Source organism: Trichophyton verrucosum, assembly GCF_000151505.1.
Source record: "Trichophyton verrucosum HKI 0517 chromosome Unknown contig00656_1.f1.exp, whole genome shotgun sequence".
NCBI lineage: Eukaryota > Fungi > Ascomycota > Eurotiomycetes > Onygenales > Arthrodermataceae > Trichophyton > Trichophyton verrucosum.
The window spans coordinates 22066-41723 of record NW_003315297.1 but is presented as its reverse complement, the minus strand read 5'-3'; the positions used below and the strand labels follow the sequence as shown (position 1 = coordinate 41723).

At 46.5% G+C, this 19658-nt stretch overlaps 9 protein-coding genes across 9 annotated transcripts; 5 read left to right on the top strand and 4 right to left on the bottom strand.

The window, feature by feature from the left end:
- Nucleotides 1-86: 86 nt before the first annotated feature.
- Nucleotides 87-1368, top strand: TRV_06005 (uncharacterized protein; the record flags this gene model as incomplete). Its single annotated transcript, XM_003019913.1, has 2 exons — nt 87-382; nt 486-1368. 2 exons carry the CDS (start codon nt 87-89, stop codon nt 1366-1368), a joined length of 1179 nt encoding a protein of 392 aa, XP_003019959.1.
- A 792-nt stretch (nt 1369-2160) lies between these two features.
- On the top strand, nt 2161-3279 carry TRV_06004 (uncharacterized protein; the record flags this gene model as incomplete). The annotated part of the gene is made up of 1 exon (XM_003019912.1): nt 2161-3279. One exon carries the CDS (start codon nt 2161-2163, stop codon nt 3277-3279), a length of 1119 nt encoding a protein of 372 aa, XP_003019958.1.
- An 898-nt stretch (nt 3280-4177) lies between these two features.
- On the bottom strand, nt 4178-5144 carry TRV_06003 (uncharacterized protein; the record flags this gene model as incomplete). The annotated part of the gene is made up of 4 exons (XM_003019911.1): nt 4178-4317; nt 4364-4471; nt 4512-4935; nt 5124-5144. The coding sequence occupies 4 exons, from the start codon at nt 5142-5144 to the stop codon at nt 4178-4180; spliced, it is 693 nt and encodes a 230-aa protein (XP_003019957.1).
- An 827-nt stretch (nt 5145-5971) lies between these two features.
- On the top strand, nt 5972-8396 carry TRV_06002 (uncharacterized protein; the record flags this gene model as incomplete). The annotated part of the gene is made up of 2 exons (XM_003019910.1): nt 5972-7396; nt 7422-8396. The coding sequence occupies 2 exons, from the start codon at nt 5972-5974 to the stop codon at nt 8394-8396; spliced, it is 2400 nt and encodes a 799-aa protein (XP_003019956.1).
- A 1226-nt stretch (nt 8397-9622) lies between these two features.
- Nucleotides 9623-11534, bottom strand: TRV_06001 (uncharacterized protein; the record flags this gene model as incomplete). Its single annotated transcript, XM_003019909.1, has 2 exons — nt 9623-10983; nt 11084-11534. 2 exons carry the CDS (start codon nt 11532-11534, stop codon nt 9623-9625), a joined length of 1812 nt encoding a protein of 603 aa, XP_003019955.1.
- A 645-nt stretch (nt 11535-12179) lies between these two features.
- Nucleotides 12180-12446, top strand: TRV_06000 (uncharacterized protein; the record flags this gene model as incomplete). The annotated part of the gene is made up of 1 exon (XM_003019908.1): nt 12180-12446. One exon carries the CDS (start codon nt 12180-12182, stop codon nt 12444-12446), a length of 267 nt encoding a protein of 88 aa, XP_003019954.1.
- A 103-nt stretch (nt 12447-12549) lies between these two features.
- On the bottom strand, nt 12550-13725 carry TRV_05999 (uncharacterized protein; the record flags this gene model as incomplete). The annotated part of the gene is made up of 2 exons (XM_003019907.1): nt 12550-12601; nt 12728-13725. 2 exons carry the CDS (start codon nt 13723-13725, stop codon nt 12550-12552), a joined length of 1050 nt encoding a protein of 349 aa, XP_003019953.1.
- Nucleotides 13726-14916: 1191 nt separating this feature from the next.
- On the top strand, nt 14917-15946 carry TRV_05998 (uncharacterized protein; the record flags this gene model as incomplete). Its single annotated transcript, XM_003019906.1, has 3 exons — nt 14917-15359; nt 15423-15672; nt 15767-15946. The coding sequence occupies 3 exons, from the start codon at nt 14917-14919 to the stop codon at nt 15944-15946; spliced, it is 873 nt and encodes a 290-aa protein (XP_003019952.1).
- A 379-nt stretch (nt 15947-16325) lies between these two features.
- On the bottom strand, nt 16326-17937 carry TRV_05997 (FAD/FMN-containing isoamyl alcohol oxidase MreA-like, putative; the record flags this gene model as incomplete). Its single annotated transcript, XM_003019905.1, has 2 exons — nt 16326-17300; nt 17377-17937. 2 exons carry the CDS (start codon nt 17935-17937, stop codon nt 16326-16328), a joined length of 1536 nt encoding a protein of 511 aa, XP_003019951.1.
- Between the last annotated feature and the right edge of the window lie 1721 nt (nt 17938-19658).

The following is a 19658-nucleotide window of genomic DNA, read 5'->3' as shown; positions in this document are numbered from 1 at the left end:
AGCTTAACGCAACTTGCGCAAACTAATAATCCCAATTTACTCCTACCATCCTTTTGCTTTAATTGTGTTTCTTGCTATATTTAATAATGGCATCAGTTTATAAGTCGCTTTCGAAAAGAAAAAAGAAGGATACTCCCAGGGTCAATGCGGAGGACGAGGATGTTGACATGGATGTGATGGACGATTTCGAGGACGACAGCAGTGAAGAGGACGAAGAGGAAGACATATCGGAAGGCGATTCAGAGGTCGGCTCGGATGATGACGATGAAAAAGATGGTGGCGTTAAAACGACACCCAAGAAGAGCTCACAATCGCAAAAGAACCCGGCTTTTATGCCAAAAACTAGAGTTCTCGTGCTCACCTCCAGAGGTGTTTCGTACCGGTATGTTTAGCATCTTGCACTACAAGAGAAAGGATACCAAGCTCCAGGACTCTCAACAATTGCAATTGCTCTATTTGAATGATAGCTGACTTTCACCTCATAGACACCGTCATCTAGTGACCGACCTCACTGCCCTTCTCCCACACACGTACAAAGAAAGCAAACTCGACACCAAAAAGTCACAAGGATACAACTTCCTGCTCAACTCATTGGCCGATCTCCATTCCTGCAACGTTGTGTTCTTCCTCGAGGCGCGCAAGCAGGGCCAAGATCTATACCTGTGGCTCTCAAGGCCTCCCAATGGCCCCACGCTCAAATTCAGCGTTACCAATCTGCACACAATGGGCGAGCTAGGCACTGGGTTCGCTGGAAACTGTCTCAAGGGAGGACGGGGCATTGTCGTTTTTGACCCTTCATTCGATGACAACGTTGTGCTACAGAAGGGCAACGAGTGGAGGGGACTGGTCCGAGAAATGCTACGAAGTGTGTTCGCCGTGCCCAAACGAGGCGTTCGAGGTATGAAGCCGTTCGTCGACAGGGTAATTGGCATCTTCGCTGTGGACGGAAAGATCTGGATCCGAGTCTACGAAATTAGAGAGACGGACGTGGCTACTGCCACTAAGAAGGCGGAAGAAGAACTTCAAAATGCCGCGGCCGGGGAGAAGAAGAAGATGTCCAAGAGTGCTGCTAGTGGCAGTAAAGGCGGGCCTGAAATCTCGCTGGTCGAAATTGGACCGCGGTTTGTCCTTACGCCAATCGTGATACTGGAGGGAAGCTTTGGTGGCCCGGTTATCTACGAGAATCGCGAATATGTGAGTCCCAACCAGGTCAGGCGCGAAATACGGATGAAGAAGGCCTCTCGATACAATGCCAGTAGAACAGGACAGATTGATAGGAACGTCAAGAAGACGGAGCTGGGATTGAACACTGAAAGCTCAAAGGATAAGAAGGTCGATGAGCTTGATTCAAGAGTATTGTTTGCATAGAAAGTTTTTACTTCTGGTTCTGATTCCCTACTATTATCGGTGGTGATCAGGTTTGGGCATGGTATTTGCTTCTTCTATTCTATCGCGATATCCCTTATTTCCCCAAAAAGCTGGCCGGTGTAAATAGGCGTAAATGAACCTCTTGATTTGATTGATTGACCCTTTAGTCACTTAAGGCTTCTCTCGCCCAACATCAAATTTGCCAAGCCTGATGTATATCATTTATTATGTAATCAAAGTCTATATCTGCAACGCGCGATTTTGTCTTCGAGCTCGTTCGCCTTCTCTCTCCTTTCCAACCACGATCCCATAGCACCATGGCAATTCCCACCAATTTCAGCTTTTTGCGGCTTGAACACTCCTTCAGAATGAATATACCATCAGTTACTGATCATGCAGATGTGATCACCCTTTCTATAGCCCCCCGGGACGGAGGGGTGGTCGCCTGTTGAATTACGCAGCTCCGTGCACGGAGAGACTGGTTGATATCTTTCCCCTCTAAAGGGAGTATATCAAACATTTGTCCGTGTCATATTGCTTCGTTACCACTCGATCCTCTCTGTCTTTAATACCACTCATCCATCTCCTTCCGCCGATCGATTAGACGAGTGAACAGGTTCTAGAACCGTGCTACGCCTAGACGTTCAACCACAACTGAAGCTGAATATTCAGAATATAAATTTGAAAAAAGTGCGTTCGTACAACTGTTGTTTTACCGCCTTGCAAAATGCCGGGGACCAAGCTGACCAGGTCTTCTATAAGCTACCAGAGATATCCCCTACTCTTATTACAATGTTACCATATCTGTTCCCGACGGGGCTGTTGCTCCAGATATTTCAATCTTGCACATCCATTGCCGACATTCTAAACTTAGCTCTTACCTGCCGCCGATTCCACCAAATTTTTGCGTCCTCTCAAAAGCTGCCACTTCTTGCCTCTGCTGCAGAGGCTGAATACGGTCCATTGAAAGATATTATCCAATTGGTGACTCAGAACTCCAGCCAGCCCGCGCATGCGATTCGCGAAGCGCCCCTTTCAATTAATCTCCTTCAGCAAATTGTTGCAGTTGGGCGTGTGGCTCGAAAATGGGAGGAAATTTACCCTGTCAAGAAATGGAAAGTCGACTTCCAAGATAGACGACTATTGACCGACCACGAACGATACACCCTCCGTCGCGCGATTTATCGACTATGGCTGTATTCTAGGGCATTTCACTGCGCTCTCTACCCACGCGGGTCGCGAGCAGTTCCTGCCGTGGTCCGTGAGCGAGCTGAGTTGTTGCATAATTGGTCAACAGACGAACTAGCTGAGATGGAAGACACGCGCCTGGTCATTCGTGAAGTGGTTCAAAATCATATTTGTCCGAGTAACGGCACTATTCAGCGAAAGTTCCACAAGCGTTTCCCTGAAAACACTCAGTCCCTCTCGTTCAACATTCACCTGAATTACCCTCCATCGCACGGCTCGTCCGATTTTTACTTTGCGGATCCTTATCGTTCGCACACTCCGCCGCTACATGACCAGGAAACCTTCTTCCTTAACCCCTCGAAAAATGATCGATCTGGAACCAGCCAATTCTCAACTTCCACAAACAAATATGCCACTAAATTTCGCTCGGATCTTTATCATGATCCAGGCGCAGAGGGTTGGGGCGATGAAATCCCTCATTATTATGTGGTAGAGGATATGTTGAAACTAGATCCTGGACAGGTCATCTGGTTGAGGGAGAACACGCGACTCAAGGAGCAAGTGGAACGGTACGTCAAGTCAATTGGAGACTGGTTTGAAAATAACGGAGAAACCTTTGGTCAGACTCTTGAGTGGGTTCTCAATGAGCGTGGAGAAGACATAGAGGCATTCAAAGACGCCATCTTTGACCAGGAACTGGGAATTGCAAAGTCTGATATGTGATGGTTCATTTTCAATTTTTATATCGTTAGCAAGCACCTGTCAGCGACGATTATGAGATGTCACACCTGTATTGTAATCTCTTGATTCTCTCTTGTGGCTTTTGCTCATGGACAATAATTCATACGAAGTACTGGGTAGATATCGCCAATTTTTATACCCAGTCTGCAGTGATGAGGGACATAGACTTCTAATGTACTTCCATTATTTGTTATTTGGTATAAAAGGAGCCATTAATATTCGTTCAAAATTAATCAATTTCCCGCCCGAGCCGCCTTTGGCTGATAATTAAGCACCATGTTGTTTATGTATATATGGAACACAGGTGAAACAGGTGACTGCTTTTTTGCCCAACACAATATCTGCCTAACATCGTCCGTTGCCTCCCTGTATACCATTTAGTCTTGAATTCATCTAGATTTGAGAATTAAAGTTTTCGATCGATCGTAAGGATGGCTTGTGATTGTGACGAGCTGTACAGGAACGCAGTCTTGATATCAGCGTGGCCAGTAGGAGTATACATGTAGTAAGGAAATCTGCCGGAGGTTAGGGTCAAGCCCACGGAATACCATGAGGATATAAGGAAATCTGATAAGTAATTAGAAGGCGGAAAAAGGGAAATATGAAAAAAGTAAGGCATCTCCTATCATAGAAAACAAGTTCGTTGTAGAATCCGATTGAAAAGGAATGAAAAACCGATCTTTATCCTAGGCCGGATGAGAAGGGACTGGAAGTAAAGGGGGGAGGGAGAAGGTGTAATAACAGAAATGTAAACGCAGCACAAAAAAAAAAAAAAGAAAACCAGGATATGAAGCTCCAGCCACCGGTACCCTTCATAGTTGCTTTGCACATTAAATGACATCCAACGTAAACACGTAGAAATAGGATAGGATTCGATTAATCAACAGCACCCTTGTTTCTTCTCGGAGTCTGGGGTTTTAGTGATTTCCACGACTTTGCGGTCGCCGAGCTGGTTTGCGGAAGAATCGCCACTTTCAAGGGCCTTACTTGATACAATGCGGAAGATTTCTGCCAGGAGATCTTAGTCAGTCACAAGTATTCCGAAAATCCAACAGAGTGATCTTACCAGTGAGAATATTTTGGAAGGCAAGCTCGACATTGCTTGCGTCCAAGGCAGAAGTCTCAATGAAAGATAAGTTATTTTCACCTAAAACCATCAAAGTTAGCTGAGGAACTATACAAATATTTTGCCTCCCTAAAAAGCGGCAACATACTCGCAAATTGCTTGGCCTCCTCAGTGGGCACAGCCCGCAAATGTCTAAGATCGCTCTTGTTTCCGACCAACATGATGACAATGTTCGAGTCGGCGTGATCCCGTAGCTCCTTCAACCATCGAGTAACGTTCTCGTAGGTCTGATGCTTGCTGACATCGTAAACGAGAAGAGCGCCAACAGCGCCACGATAGTAAGCGGAGGTTATGGCGCGATATCGTTCCTGTCCAGCAGTATCCCAGATCTGAGATTTGATGGTTTTTGAGTCAACTTGGATAGATCGAGTAGCGAACTCTACACCAATGGTGGACTTGGAATCGAGGTTGAATTCATTGCGCGTGAATCGGCTCAGCAGATTAGACTTGCCGACTCCAGAATCTCCGATAAGCACCACTATACAGGTACCAACACTGTCAGCTATCTCGCGCTAAACCCATAATACTGCCAGAGGAACAGAGGAGGGGGGTAGGTTTGTCTTCAACTAGGACTGCTTGGTGGCATGCGGACAGGAGTGCGGGGAGAGGCGACAGACCCTTAAATAGGAACTACATTTTTAACCATGTGTTAGATCATAGATTCCAGCAGCTGAGCGGTAAACCTTGGGATATAACTCACATCGTATTCGTCGTTAGCCATGAGTAGCGCTGTTGGAGGAGTGTGCTGGTATGAACAGGCAACAGGGCAGCTTGTAGTTGAGCAAGGGAGTTCTGATCTGGAGTAAAGTGCAGGGTCTGAGATATCAGGGAGGCCGTGGATGCGAGAGTAAAAACAGAGTGTCCTTCACTTGGAAGCAAGCTGTTGGTTTGTAGTATGGCTTTCGTCAAAGTGGGCAACCGAGATGCAGCTACAACGGAATGTCTCCCCTGACTTTTGGTGGATTTGGACGGAGGTCGTTGTGCTTTTCCGGAGTACGCAGAACGCACTCGGGCAAACGAAGTCGCTGGTACTTCACATAACATGTGACTTCGCACAAAAACTGAAGTACAAGTAACATTAGTCAGCGAGCTGAGTCATCCAGGCTGGTTATGTCATTGCCTGTTCCCAAAGGGGTTAAGCGTAGAAATTCACTTAGTTTATCAAAGAAATAATAATAATAATAATAATAAAATAACATATATATTTCAAGCTTTGCCGAAGACCTGAATAAAACAATGAGACAAGAAACATCTAAGGTGCGGAGTTGAGGAGCTGAGAGGCCAAAGGGGAGCTTTTCTGGGGCAGCACTGGCTGCAAGGGACTGACCGTATCTAGTGGATACCCCCGGAGTGACTTTCACCTCGTGAAGGGAGGAGAAGCAGCGCGTCTAGTTCTCTCAGACACGGTCTGTCTTAGCTACGGCCTACATCTGCCTGCCTTGCACAACAGCTAAACTAGCTAAAGAAAAATTACGGCTGTTTTAGCTATTTTGAATTGGCCTTCTGGTCAATATATCTGTGTTCTTTCTTTAACCTGATGGTCCCCGGATGGCGTCTCAGTGTGCCTTATATAGGGGTGAGGATGATGAGGATGCCATCTCGCTCACATCCACTGTGCCTAGTGAGCCGCAAGAAGAGTATAATATAACTGGCGTACTGGCTGAGAGGATCGCGGACAACGGCGCGACCGAATATCTTGTCAGCTGGGAAAACTATCCCATTCATAGGTCCTCCTGGGAGCCGGCAGAGAATTTTGGGGACCCTGAAACCACGCTGAGAGAATGGAACCAGAAGAAAGAGGCAATTACGAAGGGAGATGCGCCCGAGTTTGACCTTATTGCTTTTGAAAACCTCCTCGCAGGAATAGAGGAGGCCAAACTACGAAGGAAAAGAAAACGTAGGCTCAAGCGGATGCGTCTTGGGCTGGCCTGCGGAAGCGAGTCCGGGGACAACAATCCAGAAAGCCACGAGGAAGATAATGGTGATGGTAGCAGCAAAAGCAGCAGCAGTGATGAACCCACGAGCTCACGCATTTCTCCTGCCTCGAGGAAAAGAGGGGCTGGGATCCTCCTGCCAAAGCAAGAGTTGATGGCTACTCGAAAGTCGTCCAGTAGCGCAGCTGGTAGCTCAGATGCAATCAAGGGACGTACTTTTAAGGCAGCTCTCCGTGAGGCGTCTCAGCCTCCAAGGCAGCTAAAGATACCCCCTTCCTCAAAACCAAAAGTACCATCTACGGCGCCTCCCCCCATAAAAGTGTCTGAAAAACCTGGAACTAGGCTACCGATCAGAACATCCTCTGTCAATGTTATAGAGCCCGGGAATGAGGGTCAGACGGTGCAGTCATCAACCGCTAATCCTCCCACCAGCATGGCTCCTTCAAGAAAGTCTGTATTCACTTTCGCACCTGCAACGGCTCGAAGAGGCGGCTCCATGACCGCGGCAGTAGGGAGCAGGCAGCCCTCAGGACCCCCAAACAACAGACTCTTTCGAACCCTATCAACTCAGCGGAAATACCACAAAATGTCTCGAACCGAGAGGCCCCCTGACATTTCTCAACTTGATCTTCGGCCTCCAAGCGAGTGGTTGACCGCTGCAGGAAGGTCTGCACTTCGAGAGATCTCTTTAGGTAGGAAACGTATCGGAGCAACTTCAATGTCATCGTCGATAGATGATTTGTTCGTCGCTGAGGATGATAACAACGGTTCTCTCCCAAATAACCCGCCTCCCGTGCTTTCCAAGGATTCTAACACGAACGCCGACGGCAAATCCCTATGTACAAGGATTTGGCGTGAATGGAACAAAGGGGATGTTATGGTTCACCTTGTATTTAGTGCAAAGGAAAAAGTTATTGGAGATATACGTATCACCGGTCTCCCTCATTCAGCTAGATCTTGGTTGCTTTCTTTAAAGCAAGGTGATCAAATTGTTATTGATCTTCAGGAACTTTGCTCCCCCAAGGGGTTTCTCCAGCTGGTACGTGACTAACTCTCTAATACAGGATATATTTTTAGGTATTTCTAACTTATTATTCTTGCAGGAGCCAAACAAAGTTAATCATGGGCATGTTATCCCTTATAACGATACGATGAATCAAGTAAATTACTTAACAGAGTATCTACTTAACAATCAATCAGCTGCAATCTGGCGTTCCCTAGTCTGGCCAAGTCGCAGTATAATTATATACCCTTCCCAAGCTTATGAGTGGAGATTTCTTCATAAGCAATCACCATCACATCTATCCCCAATGCTTCGGCTTGTCATTATAACTCTACCTGATACCTCCGAGTTAAGAAAAATACCGCTGCCTAGTCCAATACCAAGTTCTTCACATCAAACACAGTCAGATGTACAACCAGGGAAAGGTCCAGAAGAAGTTGTACTTGCCCAAGGATACTCAGAAATAGCTGTCGGCACCGCTACCGATACACCAAGTTTGGTTTCTTTGCAGGAACCACCTCGCACTATTACTCTTACTCTTAAGACACCGCTGCCTCCGAATGAATCGACTTCATCACCAGCACAACACTCGTCACGAGAACTTGCCACTAAATCCCTACCCGAGAGGGCCCGGGATTTAGATGTTGAGACTTATTTTCAAAATCACTACCGAATCACTTTCGAATACTTAACTCGTTCGAAGTATTCAAAGTATCGCAAAGAGACACTACCGGTGTTTTATCTTATATTCCCCTCAATAGAAAGGGAGGAACATGACTTGATTCAGCAACTATTAGTCTTCAACAGAATAGCTCCCTATTCCCACAGGAACCAAGGGGATTGGACAAAGTTTATCAAAGATGTGACCGAAGCAGAAGTAAAACCGCAAGGCATAATAATTGTAAGCAAATCTATAACTTCCCCCGCCTGCTTGATATATGTATCTAACAAGCAGGATGCTATATATAGTGTCATCAGAAGTTCAATGCCTATAATTGCATGCCTAAACTTCAGGAACTTCTTCACCACCAAGTAAATGTATTCTCTTTGTCGCTGGCGCGCCCATTTAAATCTGTGAATAAAAGGCACCATATTATTCGGCTGTTCCCTAATGGATGTGTGATTCTTATAACGGAGGACTTCATTCTTCACGACCCTAAAAGCGCATTGATGGTGATAAAATGGGTCTCTAATATGTTTTGGGATAATAATGCCAAACGTGGCCCTAAATTATTTTTCCGCCCAAATATACGACTTTGGCTACAACAGCTGTGGCCAACTTGGCCGGATGAGACGTGAGCTACCAGTTACCAAATTACCCACATTCCCTTGGTGTAGGGAACATTAACTAACCTCCAATTCCTACGCAGTCTATACCATATTTTTTGCATTCTAGAAGCTCTCATACCCGACTATCCCAGCGGATGCTACGTTCCTGGTCGCGAAGACTACCCCTGGAGCTTAGATGGAGAAACAGATGACGAGGGTCAGCCTCACGTCGTCATTTCTACCCCTCATATACCGAATTATGGCTGGAGATCTGAAGATGAGCATCCAGATATACCTAAGAATTTGACGCAAGGGGCGCGAAATACCGACCATCTTGTTGAATATTTCGCAGGCTGGGCCATCAGTAATGTCGAAAATTTCAGGTATTTCCCTGTGCTGGTACATTCAATGCCCCAATTACGATGGGAAAAATGGAGCCATGTAAGTTGTACCCCATGAAATTAATCTATTGTCTTCATACGGATAAAACTCTATTGCTTCTCTGTCAGTGATAAAGCTAACTATGTGTCAATAGATTGAGATACTAAACTATCCTGCTTTCTATGAAATATACATGAAGGCTGACATAGCGGCCACTAGCGAGTCAACACGAAACCAAAAAGGTCCTTCTCAACCTGCGATAGCTGAGGGTCAAACTAATACATGATGGCCGAATTCAGGCGTCATATATTTCCTGATTCAATATCAAATGGCGAGGCATACCATACTCACCAATTTCTGTTCACAATATCAACCATGTACAACTTTTCCTTTTCTTTGGTTAAGGTTCAACCGTTGTACTCCTAGGACGTACATCTTTGGTTTCGGAGGCACTATAGTCTCGAAAAGGAATATGAATAGGTGGAGGAAAAGGAAAGGAATAATAATAATAATATTCGTTGTCATCATTCGAAGGATATAATCACACCCATACTCCTGTTATATACAAACTCTAACGCCAAAAAAAAGAGCCAGTCTCCCGCTAACTGTAAATTAAGATGCCCCTGCAACCGAACCAGCAGTTGAGCGTGACCGCCACTCCTCAAAACTATGCGGTTGGTTTCGGACTCTGCCTTCTTTCGAGGCGTCTCTCTCTCTTTTCATCCGCTCCTCCCACTCACCCTCCTCTGCAGCAATAAGCGCATGGAATTTCCCGCTCTGACCACGAGAGAGATACACGGCTTTCTCCTTCCGCGCTGCAACGGCTTCGGTGACAAGGACAAACTTCACGCTTGATCCCGGTGCTTCGAACATTGCATCAGCCAGAATTGATTCCATCTCTGTTCGTAAAGCGCGAGCTCCTGTGGACATCGCGAATGCATTAGCCGCAACTTTATGGAGAGCGGCGGTAGTGAAGCGTAGTTCTATTCCAGAAAGGGCAAAAAGTGTGGTATATTGGTTTACTAACGAATTGCGTGGTTCGGTGAGGATTCGGAGGAGGAGGGAATGGGATAATGGAGATAGCGCAGAGGTGATGGGGATACGACCAATTAATTCTGGGATAAAGCCATATGCCTGGAGGTCACTTGGTGTAACAAGATCGAGAGGGTTAAAATATACAGGCTCTTCATCAGGTGCCGTTGGTGTTTGCGTTGGTGTGAAAAAGGGAAGATACTTCTTATACAGGGCTTCTTCATGCGACCCAGGAAGTATCGGAATAGGTGCGTTGTTCTTCGTTTGCGTTGAATCATTTTGAAACGACGAGGCTCGAATTGGTTGTCCGAAGCCAATTGACCCTCGTGATATTCTGTCCATGATGACCTTTTGTAGGCCAACGAATGCTCCAGAAAATATGAAGAGTATGTTATCTGTTCGAATGTTGTACACTTCTGCCTTTCCGGAAGGACCCGAAGTTGAATTATATGAGGTCCCACCCGAGGAGCCACTACCTCCAGGGCTAGGGCGCGAGGCGTTTCGCTCGGGTTTTGCTTGAATCTGAATAGTTGTACCCTCAATGATTTTCAACAATGCCTGTTGAACTCCTTCCCCGCTTACATCTTTGCCGTGACTAACCTTTGCAGTGGCAATCTTGTCAATTTCATCAAGACAGATAATGCCTCGTTCGGCTTGTTCCACATCATAGTTCGCCGCTGCAAGGAGGCGGTGAACGCATACATCGGCATCTTCGCCAATATACCCCGCCTGGGTAAACGGTGTACAGTCAGACATACTGAACGGCACTGAAAGGACACGGGCGAGTGTCTTGGCCATCAATGTTTTGCCCACACCAGAAGGTCCTAGTAAGAGTATGTTGGATTTCTCCAGCATGTTAATGGATGAATCAACAAGGGGGTCTTGTTCTGAAGGTAAATTGTCATCATAATATCTCCTTGGGCGGAAAGATGTATAGTCCGCTGCTGACCTGGGAATTCATCTATAGTAATAGTAGCAGTTAGCTTTTATACGGGGTCGGTAATTGTTGACTAATCTCAGGCTGAGCAGAAAGGTTCATACCTTCTACTGGATGACTCTCCATCGACTCCCTCCGTGCCCTCTGAGCAAGGAGTTCTTCATGTTCTTCTAGCCTCCTTTGTAGTTCCTGAACTCTCTGGTAATGGTTATAAACTGCCACACTCAACACGCGCTTGGCACGATCCTGTCCAACGACGAAGTTGTCTAAGTGCTGCTTCAGCACCTTCGGAGTGACTCGAGGAACACCGAACGAAGGTGTCGACCCCAAGGGTCCCGGCGTAGGTATCCCTGTCTCATAGCTATTTGTATACGGCTGGTTTGTAAAATCTGATCTGTGAAACTGGGTAGACTTCGATGCCGAAACTGAGAAGCTCCGACGAATCGAATGGAGCGCAAGGTAGGAGAATCGAGCTCGGGAGTGGGCAGTAGACGTGGTTGATGCCATAATCTCCCGCCGTAGGAGTATATAAATGTATGGATGGAGGAACCTCATGTGTTGGAGCCTGTCGGCGTTGGACAGGAATTGCTGGCGTTGTTGTCATCGAGAGTGGCTCTTCCCAGCGGGCAAAGCGACTGGGAGCCGGGGTAACACCACGTGACTCCCCGCGATCGTCCGCCATTTTATCCGTTAACTACATCTTATCTCCACGTGATCGAAAGTTTAGTTAGCCAAGTTCGATCAGATAACAAAACTACCAGACGCGGCACAATTCTACCCTTATTCTATTTCCTTATACTATCGGCCATAACTGGCATATTGCTAAGATACCACTATTCCCTCTAAAAATAAAATCCTTATTGTAAGCCCTACCTTCATGCCTTACCACTTCGGAACTAGTTAGTATCGAAGTCTGCCACTACATCGAAAGGAGCGAGCCCACACTAATGGTAGACAGAGCTGAAGTTTTCTGACAGTTAGTTAACCGGGACAAGAATATCGGTGGAGTATATAACAACTGCGCCTTCGGTATCACATTTATCCAAAATGATTACTTGTTACTTTTAGGAAGAATCATCCCCTGGTATGGAGATCTAGGGGCGTTTTGAGTATAGGAGGTATTTACGTGTAGTTAGAATCTACTCCCAAAAAATAACACTGGTTGTCTAGAAGTTCCTAGAGGTTTTGTGGAATAACATAATGAATTTAACTAAAGAAGAAGAAGAAAGAAAGAAAGAGAGGGAAGGAGGGAGGAAGGGGAAAGGACAAAAGAACCTGGCCACTTTATACAGGATATGTTTATCATTGAGGGTGATTATCCTTGAGCTGAGCTGGTGGCCCAGCATAAAAACAGAAGTGGATGATGTATTTCAATATTCGGCCAAATACCAAGGCCCAGTAATAGTGGAGAGAAACAGCGAATTCCAACGGGAATACTGCAATACCATCCTCTCACCAGCGGAATAAATCACCTTTATGGGCTTTCTTGAGTAAGTTCAATGTGAACGATTGAAAATACAAGCCCAAGAACTTCATATGATTTACTGAAGTTGGTTCGAATGGCCCAAATTCATGCATAGTCATAAACACCCTGTCGTTGTGTTTCCCAGTTTTTAAGTATTCTATATAGTCGTTGTCATACTCTGCAATGATAATATAGACCTCATGGCAGTCCTGGGATATCATCAACCGTCTAAGATACTGTCAGTCTCCCTAGTCATTATCCATTAATGTTATTGGGGACCTACCTATATCTGGTACCGGTTTGCTTCACCATGTCAGGTTCTGCATTGATCCAAGCAGCCATTTGCGCACTTTCTTGCGCATGAGGTAACGCTACGTCTCGTACTCCTGCTTTCACTTCCAGAATAGCCAAGGAAATATCCATTTTATCGGTTCGGAATCTGAGGTGACCGTCAGTTCTAGCTTCGTAGAGCTTTCTTGTGGGGGTTTTGAAGACGAAAGCCTTCCGTTCCAGGGTCCATGGAAAGTCGACCAAGGATTGTTGGCTGAGGCAAACTGCATTGAGGGCCAAAATTAGAGCCGTATTCACGGTTTGTTCGTCGTCAGCCGGAGGGAATTGATAGCCTTCACCAGCTGCCGCGGGAGAAAGGTCGTCTATAACCATGGGGCTGCCCTCTTCATCATCATCTAAAACAGACATGTTCATTCCCCTGTTGGTTGGTGTTTGTGGACGAGAACGGCTAGCAAGCGGATATGCATCCAGTCGAGACGGAAAATTGTAAGATTGAGGCTGGCCAATAGAACGTCCGGGAGTGCTGAAAGGGTCTGAACTTGATGAAGGAAGATTCGAAGCCAGAGTTTGCCTTGAAGCCATTGCCTGCCTTGTCCGTGAAGAAACAGGAGACGCAATTTTATCCGAGTCGTTCTGTGAATCCCCAGGCAACCGTGCAACCTGCTTTTGAAAGGACCACAACATGTCAAACCTGCCAAATTTTGGCTTGTCGCCGAGGCCTGTTGTCTGGAGGGTGTGATAGTATTCTTTCCAAATCGACATACCCCCAAGGTTCAGCTTTGCGGCTTCCAACGACAAATCCCAATTGTTGTAATTAAATGTGCCAGCTTTGTACCTTTTCCACAGGACACGGAGAGCAAGAAATTGGTGCTCTCCAATCTTGGAGCCTGATTTCAGGCTATCAAGGTTATGGATTGGCTGGAACACAACACCGTGATCATCGACGTGCTTGAGCCATTCTGCTCGGCTCGAGGGGAGTGTTATGGGCATAGTGCCAGCAAGAATGAGTTGCGGTTAACCGTCAATGATGTCGGTACTTTATCGCAAATCGATGGGCTTGCCTTTTTGGCTCGGCCGTTTGAGAAGTGGTTATATAGCGATGGATATCTTCTGATAAATGTTGCCCTGAGATGGAGAAAGGGAAAGGGGGATTGGGAATCGTGAATTTTATGTATGAGACCTTGTAACAAACGATTCACTTTCCAGTGACTAGATATCTATACTTATAGAGCGCAAGGTGTCCTTCACTTACTTCGTTCACTTAACCGCCGGCTAGTAGTTAATAATAGTACCCATCCATGCTTACTCTGCCTCTACGCGCCAGGAGAAATTTTCCAAGGTAGCTTGTAGCCTATAAAACTCGTAATATGCATCACAGGAGTTGATTGACCAGGATTAGTAAAAACAGAGATACGCACCTGGAGGTTTTGGCCCCCCTTCCCCCTCCCTCAGGCGAAAGCAATATACAGACGCCTTTTGATTCGCTGTCACTGCCAATTTGGCCCCCAAAACGTTCCGTGTCATTTTTGTGTTTCTAAGAAAGTGACGCCTATATCATCAGTGCATGGGCGGGAAAATAACATGGGTGCCCATGCTTCTATCTCTCTATGCGTCGGGAAGTTTTGAACATCCATGCCACGCATGACAGGGGCTGTAGCCCCAGGAGTTTTACTCCTTCTCCAGAATCATGGAAGGCTGTTCTCTTGATTCGCCATGTCCGTTTGGCCCCTCCTCCTCCCTGATAGAACTCCCCGTATATGCATGGTTCCATGATCAGAATCACATCAACAACGTGCGTACATATGGCGGGAGATGCCTGCTGAGATTGCTGATTTGTGGATCGACGTTGCCGGTTAAGCGCCCGGGGCTGAAAAGTGGAGACTAACCAACAACCAACAGCTAACAAACTTCGGGCAGCGCGCTAAGTGAGTTGGTGAAATGGGGAATTAGTCAGCTAACTAGTTAACTATTATTAGCTTTTGTGTTGATTTGCTGCTCGCAACAACTACCTTAACCGCTGCGACAAAGCACCTTCAGCATATATACTCCAGTCTTCCCTCTTCTACCCTCCACCCCTCTTCCTTCTATCCTTCAGAATTCGGATCATCCATGAGATAGTTACTTCCTTACCACTTATTTTACGTCTGTGAAACTGAGATCCATAGTCCAGCCCTTCCAGTCATGTCACGAGTCATCGGTCGGCCCAAGCGAACGAGTGCAGAGGTCGCTCAGATACTCCAAACAGCGGTGAAAAATGGCTTAGATCGAAAGAAAGCAGACCGAATTCTTTCTGAAGCCAAAATGAGTGACTATCTCATGAATATTTACGACCACTTGGATGCTTTGAAAAACCCCTACCTGACTCCAGAAACCAACTTACCAGGTATCAAAATCAATATGGGTGTCAAACCAAGATTCTTTGAACAGACGAGCGAGAGGGAGCTAAAGGAGAAATATAATCTTCCAACATTCCAGCTTGACCCCCATACCAAAGAGAGTCCAATCCCCCCGAACAATTCCGACTCATCTTACGGTCTCTGGCTGGATTTGCAAGAAGTTTTTTCGAAAGTTGGCCTGTTAGCTGAGAAATCACTGGCTCGCCAGCGTGGACTGGAAATACTTGAGTCAGTCGAGAATGCTATCTTCCTTTGAAAATATCTGTAGATACTAAACATCGTCATTTCTAGGAATCGCCATGGTGATAACCCAATGATGATAGAATTTACTGGCTCTCCAACTCGAACCCACGATTATCAGTGGTGCACAAAAATGATTTACAAATACAAAGATTTCCCTCACCTCATGGTCAAGTCCCTCCATAAGATCACTAGGGATGGCACGGAGAATTGCATCTTACGAAGCGAGTTGATGATCCTTGTCAGACTCATAGTATTGAAGGCCCGCAAGGACGAAAACGAGCCTCATGAGATCTTCCCCGTACGTCACACATGTGTTTATCTAACCCCCCAACTTCCATTCACTAACATATTTCAATAACTAGGTACTTTTAATATCCGTCCGTCCCTATCAGTATGTGATTATTGAGGCATACTTCGATGGCAAATACGTCCATGTGAACTATGGTAAACCCATAGCCATGTCCGATAAGTTGCCACCCAAAGAACAAGACCAAAGAATGAAGTATGTGATCGGCTGGGCAACAGCCCAACCCTGTGGGAAAACCGCCAGCTATAAAGACAGCCCGCAGTAATTGGAGGACTATGACTAAGTTTGATGTGGTATGCGGACGAATTTGCTAGGACTTCGCGCTTTTTGCTTTGGCTTCGAGACTTGATTAAGCTACCCCCAGAGATGATTTTTTTTGCTGGCTCGCACGTAAATAGTTATTGTTTTTCTTGTGACGCCGGCGATGGAAATTTGATGGCCATGTGGTATTTCATTTGTCCAGGCGTTAGTGGTGCTTTCTACATAGTTACGACAGAGAATAACATCAAGTCTCCATGTTTAACTGCTAAGTCCATGAATTCAATGTCTTGCGCATTACTAAAGCCGGTATTAACTCTCGTGAAAATTAAATTAAACCAATAGATGCTCAGGATATCATAATAATGAGTGTGAATTGGCTCATTTTAGGCCCGACACAACCCTTGTTTATCCCAAGCCTCGCTGCCTACTCCCGAACGGACAAAAAAGAGGCCCCTTGGATCCCATCTGTTCTTCACACGGAGAAGAGTATTATAATTCGTGCCCCAGAAGGTCTGTTGAAACCTTGGCTCGTTCACATCAGCCTCATTGGTATAAGCACCCATGTCAGGCTCCACAGCAGCGAGCAATGGTATTTCTTCCGCAGTCAATTTGGTTGAAATCTTCTCCTGTTCTGCAAATGTGGAGTCGATACTCCAGTCACGACTGATAACAAGGTGAACCAATGCTTTTCTCCATGAAGGATTGAGCGCACTTTGAATATGTGTGCTCTTAGCGACTTGTCCGCCAGCAACTAGATGTCCAATGGCAGGTTGCAGATTTTTAAAATCCAGCTTGGAAAGCGCAGCGGTGAGATTTGCTGCACCTCCTGGAGCCTCAAGGAGTTTTCTGGAGAATAATCTTGAGCCTAGGATATTTACTCCGCCGCCGTCTCGAGGTGGTTTCTGATCAAAAGCGGACCTGAAAGCTTCAGTTGACGACGAAACTGGGACGCTAACGCTGGCAACGTTGATTCCAGGGATTGAGGAGAGGCTGGCAAAAAGGGGCCTATAGAGGTTGTCGACATGTGCTTTGTCTGTCTTGTTTGCATAGTAAAATGCGGCAATAATAACAGCTGCGCTTTGTGGGCCGAGGGTAACATTGGGAAGCATGTAATAATAGCCTGAACAGCCACCATCGCTAAGGGTGGGCAAGTATGCTTGGAATTTCTCGACTGCAGCCCAGTATGACTCGTTTGCCTTTCCATCCATGGTGACGTTCACCTGTGACACGATGGTAGGAGGGTCCTTGAAGGTCCGGAGAGTAACACTGGTGACGACGCCAAACGTTCCTCCTCCACCACCTCTTAGAGCCCAAAACAGGTCTGAATTTTGATATTCATTTGCAGTCACGAATTTTGCCTGAATAGGTTGTCAGATACTTGTGTGGAATAAATGCAATACAGAATGGGTGGAAATGGCCGTGATTTATACTTACACCTGCAGTTACCACTTTGTACTCCAGTACATGATCGGTGGACATACCCTTCCATGGGCCCAGAGGTGAATGGCCACCACCCTGGATATACCCACCAGCTGCTCCAACTGTAGTTGACAGACCAATAACCTGCGTCAGTCCTCTCTTGCCTGCAGCCTCGTACAGCTCATTCAGTTGAACACCAGCACCGATTGTAACTGCTTGTCCTATGCCTCTACCATCCGGTTTCCCCTCTGGCACGAAGTTGTCGGTGAAGTTGATGCTTTTCATATTATGAGTCAATATCTGTAACGATTGTGGCCCAGTCGAGCGCCCGAGAAAGTCATGTCCCGTATTCTTAATTACCAGCCGAAGGTTATATTTGCTGGCGAACCGTACTGTCTTCTGGATATCCAATGGGGACTGAACGACAGCAGAGTATAATGGTATCCTACCCTGACCACAGGGAACTTGTCGAGGCCCGTCGATATAGCATGACTCGTTCTTCTCCGGCCATGTCTCCCAGTTGATACTCTGTACCGCGCCTGGCTGTGCGGATCGCCAGGAAGAGTCCGTCTGCATACTCTTCACACTGTCACAAAGGCCTCCATTGTATGTTGGATCGTGGCAAACGGTTCCCACGGGCTTTACTGCGATTAAATTTCCTGATAGGGTCTTGTTGAGCGTCTGCCAGAGGCCTGGGGATGGCCAGCAAGACTGGTCAGGTGTGCATCGACATCGAGGTCCCTCTGGGGCCGCATGTGTTGCCCCGAGGAACGACAATAAAGCCGTTAGGTATGCTGTACTTCTCATAGTATGCTGATGTGGTCGTGCGTAGGTATAGATCGCAATTCCTTCGGTAAACAAAACCAAGACAAGCCACCTTCCACGTATTTCGACTCAGTATACACCAGGAAAAGAAGAGTTCTGCGGTATATGCCAACCCGGGGAAGGTAAACTTATATAGAAAAAAACTATACAACCTTCCCCCACAGCCAGGCAGCCTGGGAACTGGAGTTGATGTCGCTCCCGAAAAGACAAAAAAGTCTCTTTCTCACGGCCACGGCCCACCCGGCTCCAGGCTGCTTGTCGATTTGGCCGACATATCGTTATAGTTCAACCCTAATTCAATTCGCCTGCAATCAAGCGCAATCCTTGACTCAATCTGGGAGGGCAAAGTATAAGCCTTGGGGGGAGGATACGACTTCATTTCCCCATCGGGCGCACCAGGAGACGCCCTGTTGAGCAGTGCTGCCAGGCAGCAGCTTTATTTGAACCCCTATTACTCCGTAATCCATAGATATTTCTGTAGTTTTCTCTTGGGGCGAAGCCCCCCATGGTGACGGGGCTTGCAATCCTGGAGTAGTAGAGGAGCTAAGTATATGCATCTCCAGATGGGGTAACCAGCGCGGACGATAGTCAGCTCCTCCATATCCATCATCTTGACTCCTATCCGGGCTCCAGCCGAAGCTAAGTTAGCCTGTCAGCGCCCGACTTGCTTTGGCCGGGAGCTCACGGGCTCGTATTCTTTTTGCTCAATTTCGGCATCAACTGCGCTGACATCAAAACATGTGAAGCACAGCCCGGATGATGGTTCCACAAGGAACTGGAGCGAAGTTCCGAGGTAGCCTGGCCAGTTGAGCCTATTGTCGAGTTGACCTCTTGATCTGGCAAAAGGGTCGTATTTCTTCGTAGCAGTGCCATTTAATTCTGTCTTGGTGGCTCAGCTGGATTGCTGCTAGCTCTGTGTTGTCTGCTGCGATACTCTCAGCTCATGTGTCTGGACGAGAAGCCAGCTGGCTTGGTTGAGATTGCGATGAAGGCTTCGACGATCAATCGTACCAGTGTTTCTGAGACAGGCGCCAGCGCTAGTTGACTAACTAGCTGCTGCAAGGGAGACCAGCTAGAATCTCTCTCGAAGGTGAAGAGTGGGAGATTATTAGTTCCTCTCTAGTGAGGTTGCCGTCGATGAGGCGATATCCGCCTGCTCCGGGTAACTAAATAGTTGGGCGGAGTGGCGACAGGGAGCGCGACCTAAGGAAGCCTTTTTATTATCTTTAAGTCTTTATCCCTGGGGCGGATTAATATCAAAGTCGAGAGCTGACTTACGAACGGCCATGTATGAGCAGCGACAGTTAACAATTGACATGGAAGCAAAAGGACGTTCTGACCTTTCATGATATCTATAAAACAGCTTTCGATCATGGAAATATCAAGTGATGCCCCGTCCATATACTCTCAACTTACAAAAAAAAAATACATTTCTTTCGACAAATGAAAAAAGAGGTTTCCTGGGAGGACTA